The following is an 18,807-nucleotide window of genomic DNA, read 5'->3' on the forward strand; positions in this document are numbered from 1 at the left end:
GCAGCAGTGGTTCTCAATCAGGCATGATTTTGCCTCCCAAGGGACATTTGGCCATGTCTGGAGATGTTTTTGGTTGTCACGACTTGGCGGGGGGTATTCCTGGCATCTGGGGGTGCGTAGAGGCTTGGGATGCTGCTGGTCAACAATGCACAGGGCAGCCCCTCTCCCCCCACACACAATAAAGAATGATCCAGTGGGCTTCCCTGGTGGCCCAGTGGTTGAGAATCCACCTGCCGGTGTGGAGGACATGGGTTTGATCCCTGGTCCAGGAAGATTCCACATGCCATGAGGCAACTAAGCCCATGGGCCACAGCTACTGAGCCTGTACTCAGCAACGAGAGGCCACCGCAATGAGAAGCCCAAGCACTCCAACTAGAGAGGAGCCCCTGTTCACTGCCTGAACACCACCACTAGAGAATGGCCCCTCATCCCTGCAACTAGAGAAGAGTCCACACCAACAAAGGCCCACAGGAGAAAGAATGATTCAGCAAAGAATGTTGAGAAAACCTGGTCTGAGGAGGAGAGATAAAGGAGCAGACATGCAAATGAATTAGCAAACCGTGTCAGTTCACTTATCCACTCAACGAATAGTCATCGAGTATCCGCCACATTTTAGCTGCTGCTCAGAAAGCATTATGTGCCATTAAGAAAAACAAGCAGGAGGGGGTGGAAATGACAGGGGCCGGGGGTGGTGAAAGCTCCTAAAGGAGATGACATTTGAGTGGAGAGCTGGCTGAGGGAAGAAATGAGCCAGGAGCGGGTGGGAAGACAGCGCCAAGGAGGGGACCCCAGGCCTAGGCAAGACCAAGCTTGGAGAATGTGAGGACCAGTGAGGAGGGGCTGGGTTGTAGGAGATAAAGTTAGAGAGGATAGCAAAGGTCATATTTTGTAGTCTTAGGAAGGAGTTTAGATCTCATTCTACAAAAGTAACATTTGATAAATACCAACTAGAAATGACAAAAACAGACTGTGTTTAAAAAAAAAAAAAATCCCCTAAAATGGTCCAGTCAGGCTAAGTGAGAAAAAAGCCTGCTAGGTTTAAAATTCTAAAGGAGATGAAACTTCATCACATGGAGAGCCGTACATCTGATGAGTATCAACTTGAGGTCAACCATTAAGTATGCAAAATGATGACTTGGCAAATAGGCATGGAGAAATATTTTTAGATGGTAATTCATGTTTTTTCCCCCAGCATTTTTCTCCCTTTTCCTTTCACTTCATTCAAGGGGTAAGAGGCTCTGGACTTTTTGGTCCCAGAGGTTTTGCAGCAAAGAGGGAAGTAAAATCCATCTGCAAAATCCTTCCCTCCTGGCTTTAATCTTGAGAAGCCTTAATTTACAGAGGAGATTAGGACAGGGACCTCTGAGTGGGGGACAGAAAGAAAGAACAATCTTCCAGTCCTCATTGGGAGGGGCGGGGGCAGGGGGAAAGGTGGTATGGTCTGTGGCAGGGGCAGAAGCGGAGACTGAGGGTCTGCAGCGATGTTTTGTTGGCTGGTACAATGGTTTAAAACATTTTGAATTAAAAATTTAAACAAGGTAACTACAGTCTCTCCTAGGAAAATGTATGTGTACACAAACACTTGGACCCGACTGTTCATAGCAGTATTATTCATACGAGCCAGAAAGTGGAAGCCACACACGCGTCTATCAACTAGCAGACAGAGAAATAAGATGTGGTATACCTGTGCCATGGAATATCATTTGGCAATAAAAAGGAAGCTACCTAATGTGAACAGCCAACTCAATGGAAAAGACTGGTGCTGGGAAAGATTGAGGCATAAGGAGAAGGGGGCGGCAGAGGATGAGATGGTTGGATAGCATCATCCATTTGATGCACATGAACTTGGGCAAACTCCGGGAAACAGCGTGGCCGGGGGTGCTGCGGTCCATGGGGGTCACAAAGAGTCAGACACGACTGAGCAACTGAACAACAGCAAAAAGGAGTGCAGGGTTGATACAACCTACGACGTGGATGAACCCTGAAAACACCATGCTAAGTGAAGGAAGCCAGTTATAAAAGACCACATCGTGGGTGAGCCCAGGTATACAAAACTTCCAGAACAGGTAAATCCATGGAGATAGTAAGAAAGGACATCAGTAGTTGCCTAGAGCTGGGGTGGGGGTTGGTAGAAAATAAGGGGTGACTGTCACTGGGTATGGGGTTTCTTTTGGGGGCGATGAAAAGATTTTCAAATTGGATTCTATGGTGGTTACTAAAAGCCTTTATACACCTTACAAGGGTGACCTTTACGATATGTAAATCCCATCCCAATAAAGCTGTTTTAAAAAACATTTTGAATTAAAAATCAGGCGATTTTTCCATAAAAAACTCAGACTTTGGCTTTCCTTGAATGCCACGCATCTTCCCCCATGGCAACACCGGGGTGCTGAGGGGGTGTGCACTTCCAGGTTTGCCATCATGCCCACATCCACTGTTGTGTTATGGGACAGATTGACCCATTTATGTCACCTGCATGGGCCCTGTGCGCTCTGCCCTTGAGACCTCTGATCAGGAGTGATGAGGCCATAGGCACTGTCACCAGCTCCCTTCTCCCATCTCCCTCCTGACCTGAGCAACAAAGCCCTGGGGGCCAGAAGGGACCCTGTGGACAGCACTAGAGGCTCAGTGGCAACCTGCATGGACCCACATAATAGTAAAGCACATAGGCTTGGAAGTCAAAGCCGCCACTTACTAAATCTGTACCTCAGTTTTCTCAGCTGTGAAATGGGAATAATAACAGCACCTACTATCATAGGGTTCAACAGAAGGAATGAGTTCAGAACAGTGCCTGGCATAGAGTAGGTGCTCAATTCAAGGGAGCTATTGAGACCATAATTTTTCATCTGCAATTGCAAATTCCCAGACGTTCTGAAATCCAAAACCTTCTTCATAATTCACTTGGCCACAAAAATCTGACATGGTCTGAACTAATTTAGCAGTCACGCCTGACCTGAATGGACATGAGGCTGTTGACCATCTTTATTTATGCCCCCAGCATGAACACTCATGGGTTCTGCTGTATTTGCTTACAGAGTATGGCCCTAATCCCTGCTGGGGTGTTATGCAATGGATGATCTATGTGTTACCATAACTCCTCAAATCTGAAAAGTTCTAAATTCTGGAACACTTCTAGCCCCAAGGGTTTCAGATCAGGGTCTGGGCCGTTTGATGAAAATGATGATGACAAAGACACTTTGTCAGACACTGCATGAGTCTAGACAACTGTAGCACAGCCAGTACAGAGTAGCCCCTCAAATATGACAATAAATCTGCTACCAGCCCAGGAGGATGGGAGCACAGAATCCAAGCGAAGTTCTTTTCCAGAAATGAAAGAGCTGCAGCGTTCCTCACACACCTGGCTTCGGGGGTGAGAACGACACAAGCCAGCTTAGTTTTAAAGGACAAAGCCTAGGGAGCCTCCTGGACCTTTCATTCAATGTCTCTTCCTTTGGCTGATCCTGGCAGGGGTCATTTTTTTTTAATGCATTTTAATTTTATTTTTAATGAATTCACTTTATTTTTGGCTGCACTAGGTCTTCGCTGTTGCATGCAGAATTTCTCTAGTTGTGGTGAATGGTGAACGGGGGCTGCTCTTCACTGCAGTGCAAGGGTTTCTCATTTCGATGGCTTCTCTTGTTGCAGAGCCCGGGCTCTTGGGTGAGTAGGTTTCAGCAGCTGTCACACACAGGCTTAGTTGCCCTGCGGTATGTGGAATCTTCCTGGACCAGGGATCAAACCCATGTCCCCTGAGTTGCCAGGTGGATTCTCAACCACTGAACCACCAGGGAGGTCCCAGATTCGTATCCTTTATGAAAATGCCAAAACCCTAGTGCTTTGCTGAGTTCTGTGAGTAGTCCTAATGAAAACCGAACGTAAAGGGGTCTTGGGAAGACTGATTTGCAGTCAGCTGGTCAGAGGTAAGGGTGGCCCGAAGATTCCCTGAACTAACAGCTGGCACCTGTACAGTGGAGCAGTCTTGCTGGGACCATGGTTTCTGATGACAAATAGCATCATATCTGCACTGCAGGGCACAGGTTAATATCAGCATACTCCCCTTTGCCTTGGTTTGTCCTCTCCCCTTACCCCTGGCCAATACCAGAGGTCACCTGCAGCTCTGATTGGCAGCTCCTGTGAGTGTTGGTGACCTCCTTCCTCAAACACTTTCTTTCTTAGGTGGAGAAGGTTAGAAATTCAGGGGAGAAAGGGGTGGGGTGCTGACTCAGGTGTGACTTAGAGCCAGTGGTGGTGGATGGAAGCCGGTGAATAAATTCCACTGCTTTCTCATCCCTTGTCCTACATAGTCTCTCAGAGGGTCCCCAACAGAAGGGACTCCCAGTTGCCTGTAGAGGCCACCCACCCACCCACACTCCCTTTACTGGCCCTCCTGCATTCTTGTCTTACAAATCCACTGTCCCACCATACTTCCTGGGATCACCTCCCAAATAAACTACTTGTACACATATTTTAACCTTAGGGTTTGCTCTGGAGGAACCCAAATAAAGACCTATGCCATTCCTGGGGCCCTGAGTTCTTCAGCTCCACTGCTGATAATCTCCCAACTTGACAAGTCAACCAACTCCCAACCACCAGGATTTGTAATCAACCAGTGCCTTTGGGTAACCACTTGTCCACCATTGCATACTAGTCCTGCTTGGTCCTTGGCCAAGCCCATACCACAGGTGTGCCTAGAGACCCAGATCTGGCTAACCAGAGTATTTCATCCTCCGGCATGAGGACTGGTTCAGGAATAAATCTATGAATCTCGTTAGTCCAATCACAGTCTCCCTTGGAGTTTTGTACTGGAGAGAAGCTCTCTCTGCTTCTGGAGCCTTATCTAAGCTTGGAGCCCCTTGTGACCATCCTATCTCCATAAGGATGGGCTTGACTGAGACTGAAGCTAAAAGAAATCAGAGCCTGGAGATACAGCTAGATTCCTGATGACATGATCTTCTGGATGCAGCCATGCCTGAAGCCTACTCACCCTGTACTCTTCAATTTACAAGAAGTCAATATAGTTCAATCACCTTCTCCCACCTGCCTTTCTTCCTTCTGCTAATATGATTGGGTTCTGGTCACTTGCAAGCAAAAGAAACGTTTAATAATATGGAAACACTCATTTCTCTTAGACCCTCTGCATTTTTAGACACAAAAATACATAAAAATACTTGCTCTCTCAGCTATGAGCAAGAAACCTAGTCTGGTCAGGCAGAAGAAAGGAACAAAGGGAATTATAGGCAGAGGATTCTTTTAGGACAGGCCTAACAGGTGGGATAGTTAGTGGGATTATTGTCCCAGGAAACTCATGCTAAAATACAGTGGTCGTTTACAGTGTGTGCATGCTTAGTCCCTTCAGTCGTGTCCAACTCTTTTCAACCCCATGAACTATAGCCCGCTGGACTCTTCTGTCCTTGGGATTCTGCAGGCAAGAATACTGGAGTGGGTTGCTGAGTCCTCCTCCAGGGGATCTTCCTGACCCAGGGATCGAACTCACATCTCCTGCACTGCAGGCGGATTCTTTACCACTGAGCCACCTGGGAAGCCCAAGTGTCCACTGGCTCTGCATATTTTTGGTCACAAAAGCACCAGAACATCCCCATTCCCATCATACCCTATTCAGTTCCCTTTCATATTTAAGATATTCTGTATTTTAAAAAATTAAAACAACTGTTTTGAAATCATATGTTTTGTATATAATGTCACAAAATAATTTCTAAAACATGGTTGAAGGTTAAGAAATTAAATACAGGCGTAATAGTGATGTGCTTACTGTGCAGTGAAATATACACTTTATGATGAAACCAAATACGCCAAGATTACATCAAAGACAAGATTCTAGCTTCCCGGATTCAAAGAGCTACCTCATCCTTGGGCATTTTTTGTTTAGTCGCAAAATTTCTTTCTCTTGATACTTAACAAAATAGACGCTTGCTGACTTCTCCACAAGGTCTCATCATTTCCTGGAAACAGACATGTTTCCCTTCATGCCAGTGCAGGTTTTACTAAAAGCCCACCTTTGTTAGCCTGATGATGTAGGAATTCTCCAAATGGCTTTCTTTCCTTCCTAAGGAGATCACCCTCATCTTTCAGAGGAACTGGGGAAGAAGAGACATCTTCTAGCCTGCTTTCACATCCCTTCCAAGATACAAAACCCTGGCCACTGGGGGAAGGGGCCGAGGAAGCTCCATCTTGCCCAGCACCTCAGCTAAAACCACAGGACCGGGCGGGCAGGGGGACCTGGCATCCGGAACCATACTGCCCCCGCCCCCACCCCATCTGGAATCAGTCTTGCTCCATCCCTGAGAGACAGAGAAAAGCCATAGCCTAGTTGAAGGCCACATTATGACTTTCATGGGCCCCAGGCACTTTTCCCTTCAAGGGCCTGTTCCTCCATAAAATAAATATTAAAAATTACATTTTATGATGGCAGTGGTATAAAAAATATAATCCAGTCTAGATTCATTCTTATGTCTTCATTATTATTCTATTTTTTCCTTCTGATTCTAAAAGCAGTCAAAATTTAAGCACTTTGTAGGTACCTAGAAGCATGGGGTGCGCCGGGCTCTGAACCAGAGAGCCAACCATCACAGCCCCTGCCTCCAGCCCTCAGGGGGTGTCTGCTCTGTACAAACACCCTCCTGTGGAACACAGGATCTGAACACAACCCTGCTGGCAAGGCCCCACTACTCCTTCTCGGTTTGCTGTAGAGTCCAGATCCCTCCATCCCAGCCTCACTGCAACAGGGCTGGCCCCTGGGGCCGCCATCTATCCCTCAGTTTATTCAGGGACAGCTAGGAAGAATACTAACAATAATAATAACCAATGACAATCTGAAGTCCTCAGCCCTGCTCAAAGCACCCGGTGTGGCAGGCTCTGGGTTTAGCCACTGACTAGCTATGTGACTGCAAGTCAGTTTTCCCATCTGTGGAATGGGCATAATGTTAGTCCCTCCCACAAGGACAGTGAGGCATAAAGACATTAACACTTGCGGCAGGTCAGCCCAGGGCTGGTGCAACCTGGCATCTCAGTTGGTATTGGTTATTACAATTCACCCTAATCCACCGATTCATTTTTTAAAATATTTATTTATTTGGCTGCATCGTGTCTTAGCTGCCATGTGCTGGCTTTTTGTTCCATCTCGGGGGCTTCTCTCTAGTGGTGGCGTGAGCTCAGTAGTTGAAGTGCATGGGCTTAGCTCCCCCCACGGCATGTGGGATTTTAGGTCCCTGACCAGGGAGCAAACCTATGTCCCCTGCATTGGAAGGCAAAGTCTTAACCACTTGACCAACAGGGAAGTCCCCCACTGGTTCTTTATAACAATTATTTATAATAATTGGTTCCAGTAGGGGCTGCCTCACCTCTTCCTTCTCCTTTGCCCTAGACGCACTGACCTTGACCTGAGCACCCCTCAATGTGAGCTGGTTCAGCAGCATCAGAACCCAACCCTCACCTCATATGGCCTCAATCAACGGATTCTCCCTGATCCTGCTTGCCTGCTTCTTTCCTCCCAGAGGAGCAAACCAAAAGCCCACCCACCTCCTCCAAGCCTCTCACCCCCACCTCCACATCCTTCCCCAGCTGACTTGTTCTCAAGCGACTCCCGAAAAACCAGCTTTCTTGTCCCTCTGGGTCAGGCAAGTTAGGGCTTGGCTCCCTCTTGGGCTCCTGTTTCTCCTAGGTTTATCTTCTCCCAGTTGAACCATAAACTGCCAATTAAAATAAATAAATTTATATTTTTTAAAAAGGAAAAAAAATTAAAATTAAAAAAATAATAAAATAAAATGTAAAAAAAAAAAAAAGAAAGACTGCTGAGTGCTGAAGAATTTTTGCTTTTGAACTGTGGTGCTGGAGAAAACTCTTGAGAATTCCTTGCACAACAAGAAGATCAAGCCAGTCAATCCTAAAGGAAATCAACCTTGACTGTTCATTGGAAGGACTGATGCTGAAGTTAAAGCTCCAATACTTTGGCCACCTGATGCGAAGAGCTGACTCATTGGGAAAGACTCAGATGCTGGGAAACACTGAGGGAAGGAGGAGAAGGGGACGACAGAGGATGAGATGGTTGGATGACATCACTGACTCCATGGATATCAGTTTAAGCAAACTCCGGGAGACAGTGAAGGACAAGGAAGCTGGCGTGCTGCAGTCCTTGGGGTCGCAAAGAGTCAGACAGGACTTAGCGACTGAACACAGGCATGAATACAGACTCCTTTCTCTACACCGACTGCTTATCACATCATCTTATCACGTGATCTGGCTGCTACATCCCTCTCAGTTACTGTTTTCTGAGGATGTAAAAGGCTTCTCCCTCCCCACCCGTGGGTTCACTCCTGCAGTGCAATCCTGAAAAACAAACAGAGGGCTTTGAAGCCAGCAGGAGTGGGGTTTAAGCCCAGCTCCACAACTGACCAGCCGTGTGACCTTGGGCAAATCAATTAACTTCCCTGAGCCCGGCGTTGTTTATCTGCCTGAAATTACAAAGACAATCTTATTTTCTTTCTCAGTAGGACTCCCTGCTAAAGGAAACTGGGGTATTTTTGAGGGGTGAAAACTTTGTTAAGCTCTTCAAGGTAGAGGCAAGAGCCCCCTACTTGCTTCCCCACGAAGAGGCTGCTTGTAGAACTGGAGACGTTTGCCTGGGGCTGGCCACCAGCTTTTGTTATGTGGCTGGAGTAAGCAGGTTGAGGGGAGGGCTGGAGGCTTGGGATAATAGAGGGGATTCTTCGATGCCTGGTAGAGAGAAAGAAAAGGAGAGATAAAGCCACTGACAAAGAAAAGAGCTGGATATCTTGCGGTGTTGCAGGAAGGGGGACCCCTTCCCACCCCGAGAGTGGGCTCTTGTCTAACACTCAGAATTGAGTTGTCTGAGGAGACACACATGCTAACAAGCAGGAGATGTTATCGGGAAGAGACGCCTGGGTGGAGAATAGCAGGGTAAAGGAACCCAGGGAACTGCTCTGCCGTGTGACTCTCGCAGTCACAGGTTTTCTTATGACGGGATTAGTTTCCGGGCTGTCTCTGACCCATCATTCTAGCTCAGGTTCTTCCTGGTGGCATCACTCAGCCAAGATGGATTCCAGTGAAAAGGATTCCGGGAGGTTGGTAGGCCATGTGGGCTGATGTCTCCTCTCCTTTTGACACCTAGCCTCTTCAGAATGGACCCATCATCTCTTCCACCTGCTCTTTTCCCGCCTTCGCCTTCTCAATGGTATCGCTACTTACTCTGTCCCAGCCAAATGCCAGCCCAGATCAAGGGGTCTGGTCATCTCAACCTAGGGTCCCATCCCCAGAATAATGTTTTTAGCTGCATAAAATAAAATAACAAGATTACAGAAGAAACCAGTTATATTGAAATACAATTAGCAAAATACACAAACACATGTGTTGTATCATAATATACGTGCGCCTTCATTACCATGTTAGATAAGATTCAGCAGAAGCTCTAAGAAGCATTGCCCTTTTGAAGGAGTGCATTGCAAGATATCTGCACATCCATAGCATGATATGAAAACCGGGGTTCCTATTGGTGGCTACGTCACAGATGCCGCCCACGACTGTGATGTGTTGCCTCCCTTCATATTTAAAAGATATTCTAAATGTCAGTTACAAGTTAAGAGAAATAAAGATGCAACTTCCCCCCATCCAGGTTCATAGCCTCGCTCAAGTCTGTGGACTCCACACTAGGAACCCCTGACCTAGAGGCTCTGTTTTTCCACAGTCACCCACTCCCGCTTACCTCTCCTAATCAGTCTGCAAGCCCTGCTGACTTCTCACTGGAGGGCGCTGGGGCTCATTTCCCATTCCCAGAGCCACTGCACAGGGCTGGGGACTCACCCTTTCTCACCTCCTTTCCCATCTCCTCACCTCCATTCTTGCTCCACTCTGCCCGTGCTGCACCCTGAATCCTCATCCTCCAGTGCACACCTGACTGTATCACCCTTTGCTCTGGATTCTTCAATGGCTCCCTATTGCCTGCAGGATAAACTCTACAGACCTTTGCAAAGCACCAAGACCCTCGCCCGGCTCTCCAGCCTCATCTTTCAACATTCCTCCTCACCTGACTTTCCACACTCCCATCATTTTTAACTACATGAAGTTGCCAGAATATGACAACTCACTAGGCTTTTTCCTGTGCTTTTCTCTCCACCTAGAATGCCCTCCCCAAGCTATCCATTGGGCTTCCCAGATAGTAAAGTACTTTACCACTACCTAGTGGTAAAGCACCCTCCTGCCAATGCAGGAGACATAATAGACACAGGTTCGATCCCTGGGTGGGGAAGATCCCCTGGAGGAGGGCACTGCAACCCACTCCAGTATTCTGGCCTGTAGAATCCCATGGACAAAGGAGCCTGGCAAGCTACAGTCCAGAGAGTCACAGAGTCAGACACGACTGAAGCCACCCAGCATGCATGCACACAAGCTGTCTATCAAGCAAACTCAAAGTTTATTCCAAAGTCTCAGCTTGAATGGTTGCTTGCCCATTCCCCACCCCACCCATCTGCACCTCCAGGCAAACATATGTTCCCCCCCTTCCCCACCCTCCATCCCTCCACCCCACTTCCACCCCACCCCACAGGACTCACCCCACCCAGTTCACCAAGTTACAATCTTTTAATGAGTCTGTATCTCTGAGTCTACATCTCTCCAAGATCACAAACTTCAGGAGGGCAACAATGGAATCATTTTTTCTTTGACTCCCCCAAACCTAGTACTTTCCCTGGAGCCCAGCAGGCCATCAGTTGAATAAATGAATAAAACATTAAAAGAGAAAAAGAACCATGAATGAAAACTGATTTTAGGCATAATAAATGCATTTAACAACTGCAAAAAAAGAATAAACTATCTCTCGATCTGGAATAGCTGAAAACAGAGTAAGCAGGGGGCCGAAATCAACACTGTGCCGAGAGGCTCACTCTGATTTTCTGTTCTTCCCTTTACTATTTCGGTTAGATTGCCCACATCCTGGGAATGACGATGCGCATGTTTTGATCTATGGATCTGCTATAATTTCTTGAATTCTGCTCCTTATTCTTTGAGAGATCTTTCTGCTATATATACATACCTCAATTAGGGGCCGATTATTTCCCTTACCTAAAGGTTCATCGTTTCGGTTTCATTAAACAGAGAGTTCTTCCAGTGCATGAAGAATAGGATTAGATTTATAGAAATTCAATTTACATTTGGCTTTTGAGGAATAGCTGTCGTACACAGCCAAGCCACGGCTCTATCTGTCAGGCCTCCTGAAGTTATGGTTTACAGGCTTCTTTCGCTCCCTTCTGGCCAACTCCCGGCTTAACCCCTTATGACCTGGATCTGCTGAAGCTATTCTGGGCGCCTGGCCACCTAATCCAATGACCTTTCCTTGGAGTCTTCTGTCTCCAGTTCCTGGAGTTGGGCTGCTGCCGCCAACCACCCAATTCTTCCTAAAACCCTCAAAATCCCTGACCTTTGCCCACGATCTCTGCTCACCCCGCCCCCACTCTTGAGCTTCCAGATGGGTTTGTTCCTTTGGCTATTTGCTGGCCACCTCCCCAAGGATGTCTCAAGGGCAATAAGCTAAAGCAGATAATCAACGTGCCCGCCACCCCCAACAGGTTCCCCTTTTGCATCCTTCAGGGCACCACCATCTGGCCTTTCTCATGGCCACCTCCCTCTCACTTGTTTGTGCACACATCCCATCCATCACCTCGCCATGTGGCATTCATCTCCTGGAAACATCTCCAGCTAACCATCTCCGTCCCACATGTGTTAAGCTTCACCAAGAGCCGCAACTGTCTGTTTCCATTCATTACTCTAACCCCGGTACTTCTTAGCACCCAACCTGGCACACAAGACACCAGTAAACATGCTGATTCAGAGAATAAGGAAGCAGACAAATCCCACTCTACAAATTGTAACACTGAGGCTCAGAGAAAAGAAGTGATTGGTCCACAGTCACCCGGGGGAGCCAATCAGGTCTTAGCCCGAAGGTGGCTCCACCCCCCCCCCCGCATTGTCCTCTGCTCTGAGGGCAGGGCTGGTTCTGGTGTGTTCTTCCCCCACTGCCCGAGGCCCTCTGCCTTACCTGAGAGCACCGTGAAGACAGCCGCGAAGGCATTGAGCTTGAGCCCGTCGATGACATTGCTGGAGTGGAAGAGCTCGAGACACATGAGGCTGAAGCCAACCACCAGCAGGAGGATGTAGAGTACCTCGGAGACCACCGACAGCCACAGGACCCCTGCACGGAGGAGGAGGGAGGTCGTGAGATGAGGACCCACAGGGCGGACTCTCCCTGGGTTCACTCCACCCCCACGCCCTTGGGTTGGCGGATAAAGTTGTTTTAGAGAAGACCATCGGATCTAGGGTGGGTCCCAATTGGATAAGGAGATCCTGGCCAGCCATCCTCCTCACTGGGACTGGCTCAGGAGCCCTAGCTGAAGTCCCTCAGATCATGGCACTCTTGGGGTGATGGCTACTGGTCCAGGCAGGCATGTGGACCATAAGCGGGTCCAGTCAGATTGGAGGCAAGAACTTCCATCCTGTGACTGGGTAAGAGGCTCTCTTTCTCTTCTCATCTGTAAAGTGACTGCCGCTGAGAGCTACCTCAGGGCTGACACTAGTTGCTGAGCCGAGAGATGGAAAGATGATCTCATCGTTGTTATTCAGTCGTTAAGTCATGTCCGACTCTTTGCGACCCCATGGACTGTAGCCCGCCAGTCTCCTCTGTCCATGGGATTTCCCAGGCAAGGATACTGGAGTGAGTTGCCATTTCCTTCTCCAGGGGATCTTCCCAACCCAGGGACTGAATCCCTGTCTCCTGCATTGTAGGCAGATTCTTTACCACTGAGCCACCAGGGAAGCTCACTGGGATACCCCACCACCCACCACCAACCCCCCAGGCTTCCCTGTAGCTAAGCTGGCCGTGTGGTGGTCTCTGCTGCCTGCAGCTATAAATATCGCACCTCTTACACACATCATGGTTGCCCTCAAGGGACACTTACATTTTTATTTACCCTGTACCCCACTCCATTTTTTTTTTCTAGAAGCCACCTACCTTCCAAGCCACACTAACCATAGGTTTTGAGAAGGGACTATGGACCAGACCTGACCAGCAGGAGATGGACATATGACCCAAGTCAGCTCAATGAGTCAGACACAGGACTTTTGCTGGAACTACGAGGAAAGAAAATTCCTTTTTTTCCACTCAGTTTGAGATTGGGAAGGATGGAAGTGGCTGCACTGAGTAGCAAGAGCCTCCCTTAGGGCAGAGCCAAGGCCAAGAAGGGCAGCACCGAGGGACAGAGGAAGATCATATCCTGTGATGTTGTTTGAGCCCCGAGATCCAGACATGCCTGAAGCTGCCAGTCATTTGTTCTTTCAATGAGGAACCAAGAATTCTTTTTCTTTGCCTAAGTTGGTTAGAGGTAGAATTTCCATCTCTTATAATCAACAGTCCTGATCTTCAGCTTTTCTTTTCTCACAAGCTGTTAGACCTGTCCTTCCCTACCTTTCTGCCTTTGCACAAGCTGTTCTCCCACGTTAATGTCCTAGGGACACCCCGATACACAGCATCCAGTGAAGGAAGCAAACAAACAGCAATTTCAGATCCCCTATCTATTGGCTGATGAAGGACCCAGATTCTCATACATCCACTATCATTCCTGATGCAACGGGCCTTTCAGACCTTTGAAGAACTTTTCTTTTCTCTTTCTCTCTCTTTTTATGCTACAAAAATATCACCTTTCTTGGGCAATCCCTTGGATTTCTGTAAGAGAATAATGTGCTCTTGGCAGCCTGGATGTTGTTAAAACACCCCCTGGCACCGAACACTTGCAGCCTCCAAAGCCCTTTGCTGGCCCAGGGCCCACCAGGCAGCGGGGAGGAAGGCAGGAGGTGCAGGGCGAGCCGGGCCCTGCAGGGGGGCGGATGCCTGCAGGGAGGCCTGATCTTGCTCCCAGAAGCCTTTCCCTCCAGCTGCTGTTGCACTGCTGGTGGGCGGAGGCCGCCCCTCACCACAGTGAGGCTCACTGACTCAGCCAACTCCCCCACATCGCCCCCGCTCCCCCAGCGGATGCTCTCCTCCTGCCCACGTGGGCCTGGGGCCAGGCCCGCACCCCACCACCTGCCCCTCCCAGCAGGGCCCAACTCTGCTCTTTCAGATGGGATGGGAGATGACATGGGCGTGGGGCAGTGAGATGCTCCAGGAGTGAGTTAGCCACGGAGAAACAGGCACTGGAATCTCAGATGCATAACTGGGGTTATGCTGCTTCTTTCTGCCAGATTTATTTTCCTGTCTGCCCACTGGGCTCAGAGCATCTGTCTGAAATTTCTAGCCCACCTGAGGCAAGGAAATTAGTAACAATGGTAAGAAGCAGGATCATTGCTGAGGTTATGCTAATAGTAGCAGCAATGCCGCACTAAGGGCCAGGGGTTTTAGGCATCTTTCCGGTGCCAAGTCATACTGGATGGTGTTAATGTTCCACCCGATGTCCTCGCATCTCTTTTCAGTGTTTCTGTCTTTGGAGGATTGTCTTCAGGAAGTCTTTGGACTTCGTTTTGCCCATCTTCATTCAGAAAGTACCTGGAAACTTGTATTTTTTCCTCTCTGCGATGTCATCAGCCAGAGGCTGATCTGGGTGGTCCCACCCCGTGGCTCTGGCAGAGGCAATTTTGGGACCTGACATATTTTGCTAAATTCCCTCTGGGCCAAAGTGGAAGCTGCCCTTCCTGGGCTCCAGCCTCACATCAACCCCTCGCTTGCCTTCCTCCCTTCCCTGGTCTGCTCTCTCCAGTTCCCTTACCACTCTCCTCTGGGGTGTGCGTGGGTGCTAAGTTGCTTCAGTTGTGTCCCACTCTTTGCAACCCCCATGGACTGTAGCCTGCCAGGCTCCTCTGTCCAGGGAATTCTCCAGGCAAGAATACTGGAGGTGGCTGCCATGCCCTCCTCCAGGGGATCTTCCTGACCTAGGGATCGAACCCACATCTCTTAGGTCTCCTGAACTGGCAGGTAGGTTCTTTACCACTAGTGCCACCTGGGAAGCCCTTCCCTGGGACATTTCTTTATAAATGACTTGCACATGGATCCTCATCCCAGGATCTGCTTCCAGGACTCTGGCCTCAGACACCAGTATCCACATGCATGATCTCCCCGCCTCCACCCCCAGTCTTCCTGATTGCTTAGCAAGGCAGCACCCATTTTATAGATGAGCAAACTGAGGTTCCAAAGGATTAAGCCACTGGTCTACACAGCTGGGTAGTGAGTGATACAGTCAGTCTGGGTTGAGACTCAGGCCTCTCTGACTCCAGAAACCATCATGGGCAGGGAGATCATAAATTAGCAGGAGAGAGTGGCCCTTTGAAGTCATACGGGGGAGTTGGGTTCTCTGACCACGGCTCTCATCTACATGCACCCCAGCACCCCTAAGAATTCCTGAGCCAGGATTCCTGCAGGAAGAGGGCCACAGAGCGGGACTGTAGTGGGGGAGCATATTCTCAACGACCCTGAGCCCAGCTGGCCACGAGGTATGGTGGGGAAGGAGGCCACAGGGGAAAGTGGATGAGTCTTAAGGATGCTGGTGAGACAGGCTGGGACTTGGGACCCTTGGTTGCAATGCTTGCACCTGGACAAAACTCTCTTCAAGCAACAAAAACACACAGAAACCATAAGGGACTAAAAATAACTGTGTGCCTGTACAGTTAAGGCAAGTTATGGACAATAAGATACAAAAAGACCAAAAACCCAGGGCTTCCCTGGTGGCTCAGTAAAGCATCTGCCTGTAAATGCAGGGGACAAGGGTTCCATCCCTGGTCCGGAAAGATCCCACATGCCTTGGACCAACTAAGCCCAGTGCACCACAGCTACTGAGCTGGCTCTCTGGAGCCCACACTTGGCAACAAGAGGAGCCACTGCAATGAGAAGCCTTGGCACCAACAACTAAAGAGTAGCCCTCGCTTGTCACAATTGAAGAAGGCCCGTGCGCAGCAAGGAAGACCCAGCACAGCCAAAAAATATCTAAGTAAAATATACAGTAAAAGATACTCTTTAAGAAAACAACTGCCACCACTAAAGAGCTGGGAGCAAAAGCAGGTACTGCTCATGACCCCTACACACACCACCATCAAAGGGGTGGGCAAGCCACCTCTGTGGCCAGATCCCTGGACTCTCCCTACTGTTAACCCGTATAGAGAAATAGCTTGTCCTCCACCCTCCACCCTGCAGGGGGAGCGAGCAAGAGAAACTGTTGCTTGTTTTCACCCCCAATAAAGCCTGGCCTGAATTACCTGTCTGGCCTCGTATCAATTTCTGTTGATTAAGGAGGTTAAGAACCCTGGTTGGTAACACTGAGAACCAGGCTGAAAAAGATGGGCTTGACCCATGACGCAGAGGTAGGTGTTGTCCTAAAGGCTTTAGCAAGGAAAAGACCTGCCAGGAGGCTCACTCTGGAAGGGGGCCTGACTAGCAGATCCACTGGAGGCTTTAGCCCTGCTCCATGAAGAATGGCACTAGTGGTAAAGAATTCACCTACCAATACAGGAGACATAGGACCTCAGGTTCAATCCCTAGGTTGGGAATATTCCCTGGAGGAGGTAATGGCAACTCACTCCAGGATTCTTTCTTGGAGAATCCCATGGACAGAGGAGCCTGGTGGGCTACAGTCCATAGGGTCACGCAGAGTCAGCAATGACTGAAGTGACTTAGCACACACGCACCCATGAAGAGATGCTGGTGGTCCAGACCACGATAACGGCAGGGCGACGATGGTGAGGACAAGTAGGGAGCTTGATAACTCCAGAGGGATGGGCTCAGTGGTCTGCTGACCCATGGATGCGATGGCCAAAGAGAGGGAGGAGTCCAGAGTGGGGCCATGTTTCTAGCCCAGGCATCCGAGCAGTCGGTCATTGCCCTGCAGTGAGAATGGGACAATGCTAAGACAGGAACGTGTGAGTCGAGGCCTACAGGTGCAGAATCTTCAGCTGCTGCAGGACCTCTGGTGAGGATGTGCACAAGGCAGCTGGAGCCCAGACAGGGACGTGGGGGCATTGGCAAGACGTGGCACTGAGTGTTTGCCATGATTGTTACAGGGATGGATGCCCCCCAGAAAGTATGTCAAGCAAAAGAGAAAATGGTGGGAAGCAGAATCCATGGGAACATGAAGACTCAACCAAAAGGGTGGTGAGGGGGCTGTGACAGTGCAGCCATACTAGGGATGACCCACCCATTCCTGCCCATGAGCTTTCAATGCACCTGCCACCTGCCAGCACCTCTCTGCCCCAGGGTTTGCCTTGGTCATCAGAGCCCATGCCCCACCTGCTGGGAGATTGACACCACCCTGCCCTCCACCCCAGGAGCAGCCCTCAACCGATGCCTAATGTGAGTGAATAAGTACCCAGGGGGTGGGTAACACTGGGTACCCACCAGGTGGGGTGGGATCTTCAAATCTGTGTTTCCCATTGTAATAGGGAGGGACAAATCTGACTCCATATTGGATCTGTTTCATTTACTTTTTAAAAATTGTTTTAAAATAAAAATAATTTTCAGTTCAGTTCAGTCACTCAGTCATGTCCGACTCTTTGCAACCCCATGAATTGCAGCATGCCAGGCCTCCCTGTCCATCACCAACTCCCGGAGTTCACTCAGACTCACGTCCAGTGAGTCAGTGATGCCATCCAGCCATCTCATTCTCTGTCGTCCCCTTCTCCTCCTGCCCCCAATCCCTCCCAGCATCAGAGTCTTTTCCAATGAGTCAACTCTTCTCATGAAGTGGCCAAAGTACTGGAGTTTCAGCTTTAGCATCATTCCTTCCAAAGAAATCCCAGGGCTGAGCTCCTTCAGAATGGACTGGTTGGATCTCCTTGCAGTCCTAGGGACTCTCAAGAGTCTTCTCCAACACCGCAGTTCAAAAGCATCAATTCTTCGGCACTCAGCCTTCTTCACAGTCCAACTCTCACATCCATACATGACCACAGGAAAAACCATAGCCTTGACTGGACGGACCTTAGTCGGCAAAGTAATGTCTCTGCTTTTGAATATACTATCTAGGTTGGTCATAACTTTTCTTGAAAGGAGCAAGTGTCTTTTAATTTCATGGCTGCAGTCACCATCTTCAGTGATTTTGGAGCCCAAACAAATGAAGTCTGACACTGTTTCCACTGTTTCCCCATCTATTTCCCATGAAGTGATGGGACCGGATGCCATGATCTTTGTTTTCTGAATGTTGAGCTTTAGGCCAACTTTTTCACTCTCCTCTTTCACTTTCATCAAGAGGCTTTTTAGTTCCTCTTCACTTTCTGCCATAAGGGTGGTGTCATCTGCATATCTGAGGTTATTAATATTTCTCCCAGCAATCTTGATTCCAGCTTGTGTTTCTTACAGTTCAGCGTTTCTCATGATGTACTCTGCATAGAAGTTAAATAAGCAGGGTGACAATATACAGCCTTGAGGTACTCCTTTTCCTATTTGGAACCAGTCTGTTGTTCCATGTCCAGTTCTAACTGTTGCTTCCTGACCTGCATACAGATTTCTCACGAGGCAGGTCAGGTGGTCTGGTATTCCCATCTCTTTCAGAATTTTCCACAGTTTATTGTGATCCACTCAATCAAAGGCTTTGGCATAGTCAATAAAGCAGAAATAGATGTTTTTCTGGAACCCTCTTGCTTTTTCCATGATCCAGTGGGTGTTGGCAATTTGATCTCTGGTTCCTCTGCCTTTTCTAAAGCCAGCTTGAATATCAAGGAGTTCACGGTTCAAGTATTGCTGAAGCCTGGCTTGGAGAATTCTGAGCATGACTTTATGTTTTTAAAATATCTGTAAGTCTTCATTCCAATCCC

General features: G+C 48.7%; 1 protein-coding gene across 1 annotated transcript in view; it reads right to left on the bottom strand.

The window, feature by feature from the left end:
* Nucleotides 1-18,807, bottom strand: part of GSG1L (GSG1 like) — a 254,079-nt gene that overhangs the window by 73,471 nt on the left and 161,801 nt on the right. The window contains exon 3 of the mRNA XM_069569535.1: nt 12,065-12,217. Coding sequence (XP_069425636.1) covers nt 12,065-12,217 — 153 coding nt within the window. The remainder of the gene's footprint in view (nt 1-12,064; nt 12,218-18,807) is intronic.

This window comes from Ovis canadensis, chromosome 24 (genome assembly GCF_042477335.2).
Source record: "Ovis canadensis isolate MfBH-ARS-UI-01 breed Bighorn chromosome 24, ARS-UI_OviCan_v2, whole genome shotgun sequence".
Classification (NCBI taxonomy): Eukaryota; Metazoa; Chordata; class Mammalia; order Artiodactyla; family Bovidae; genus Ovis; species Ovis canadensis.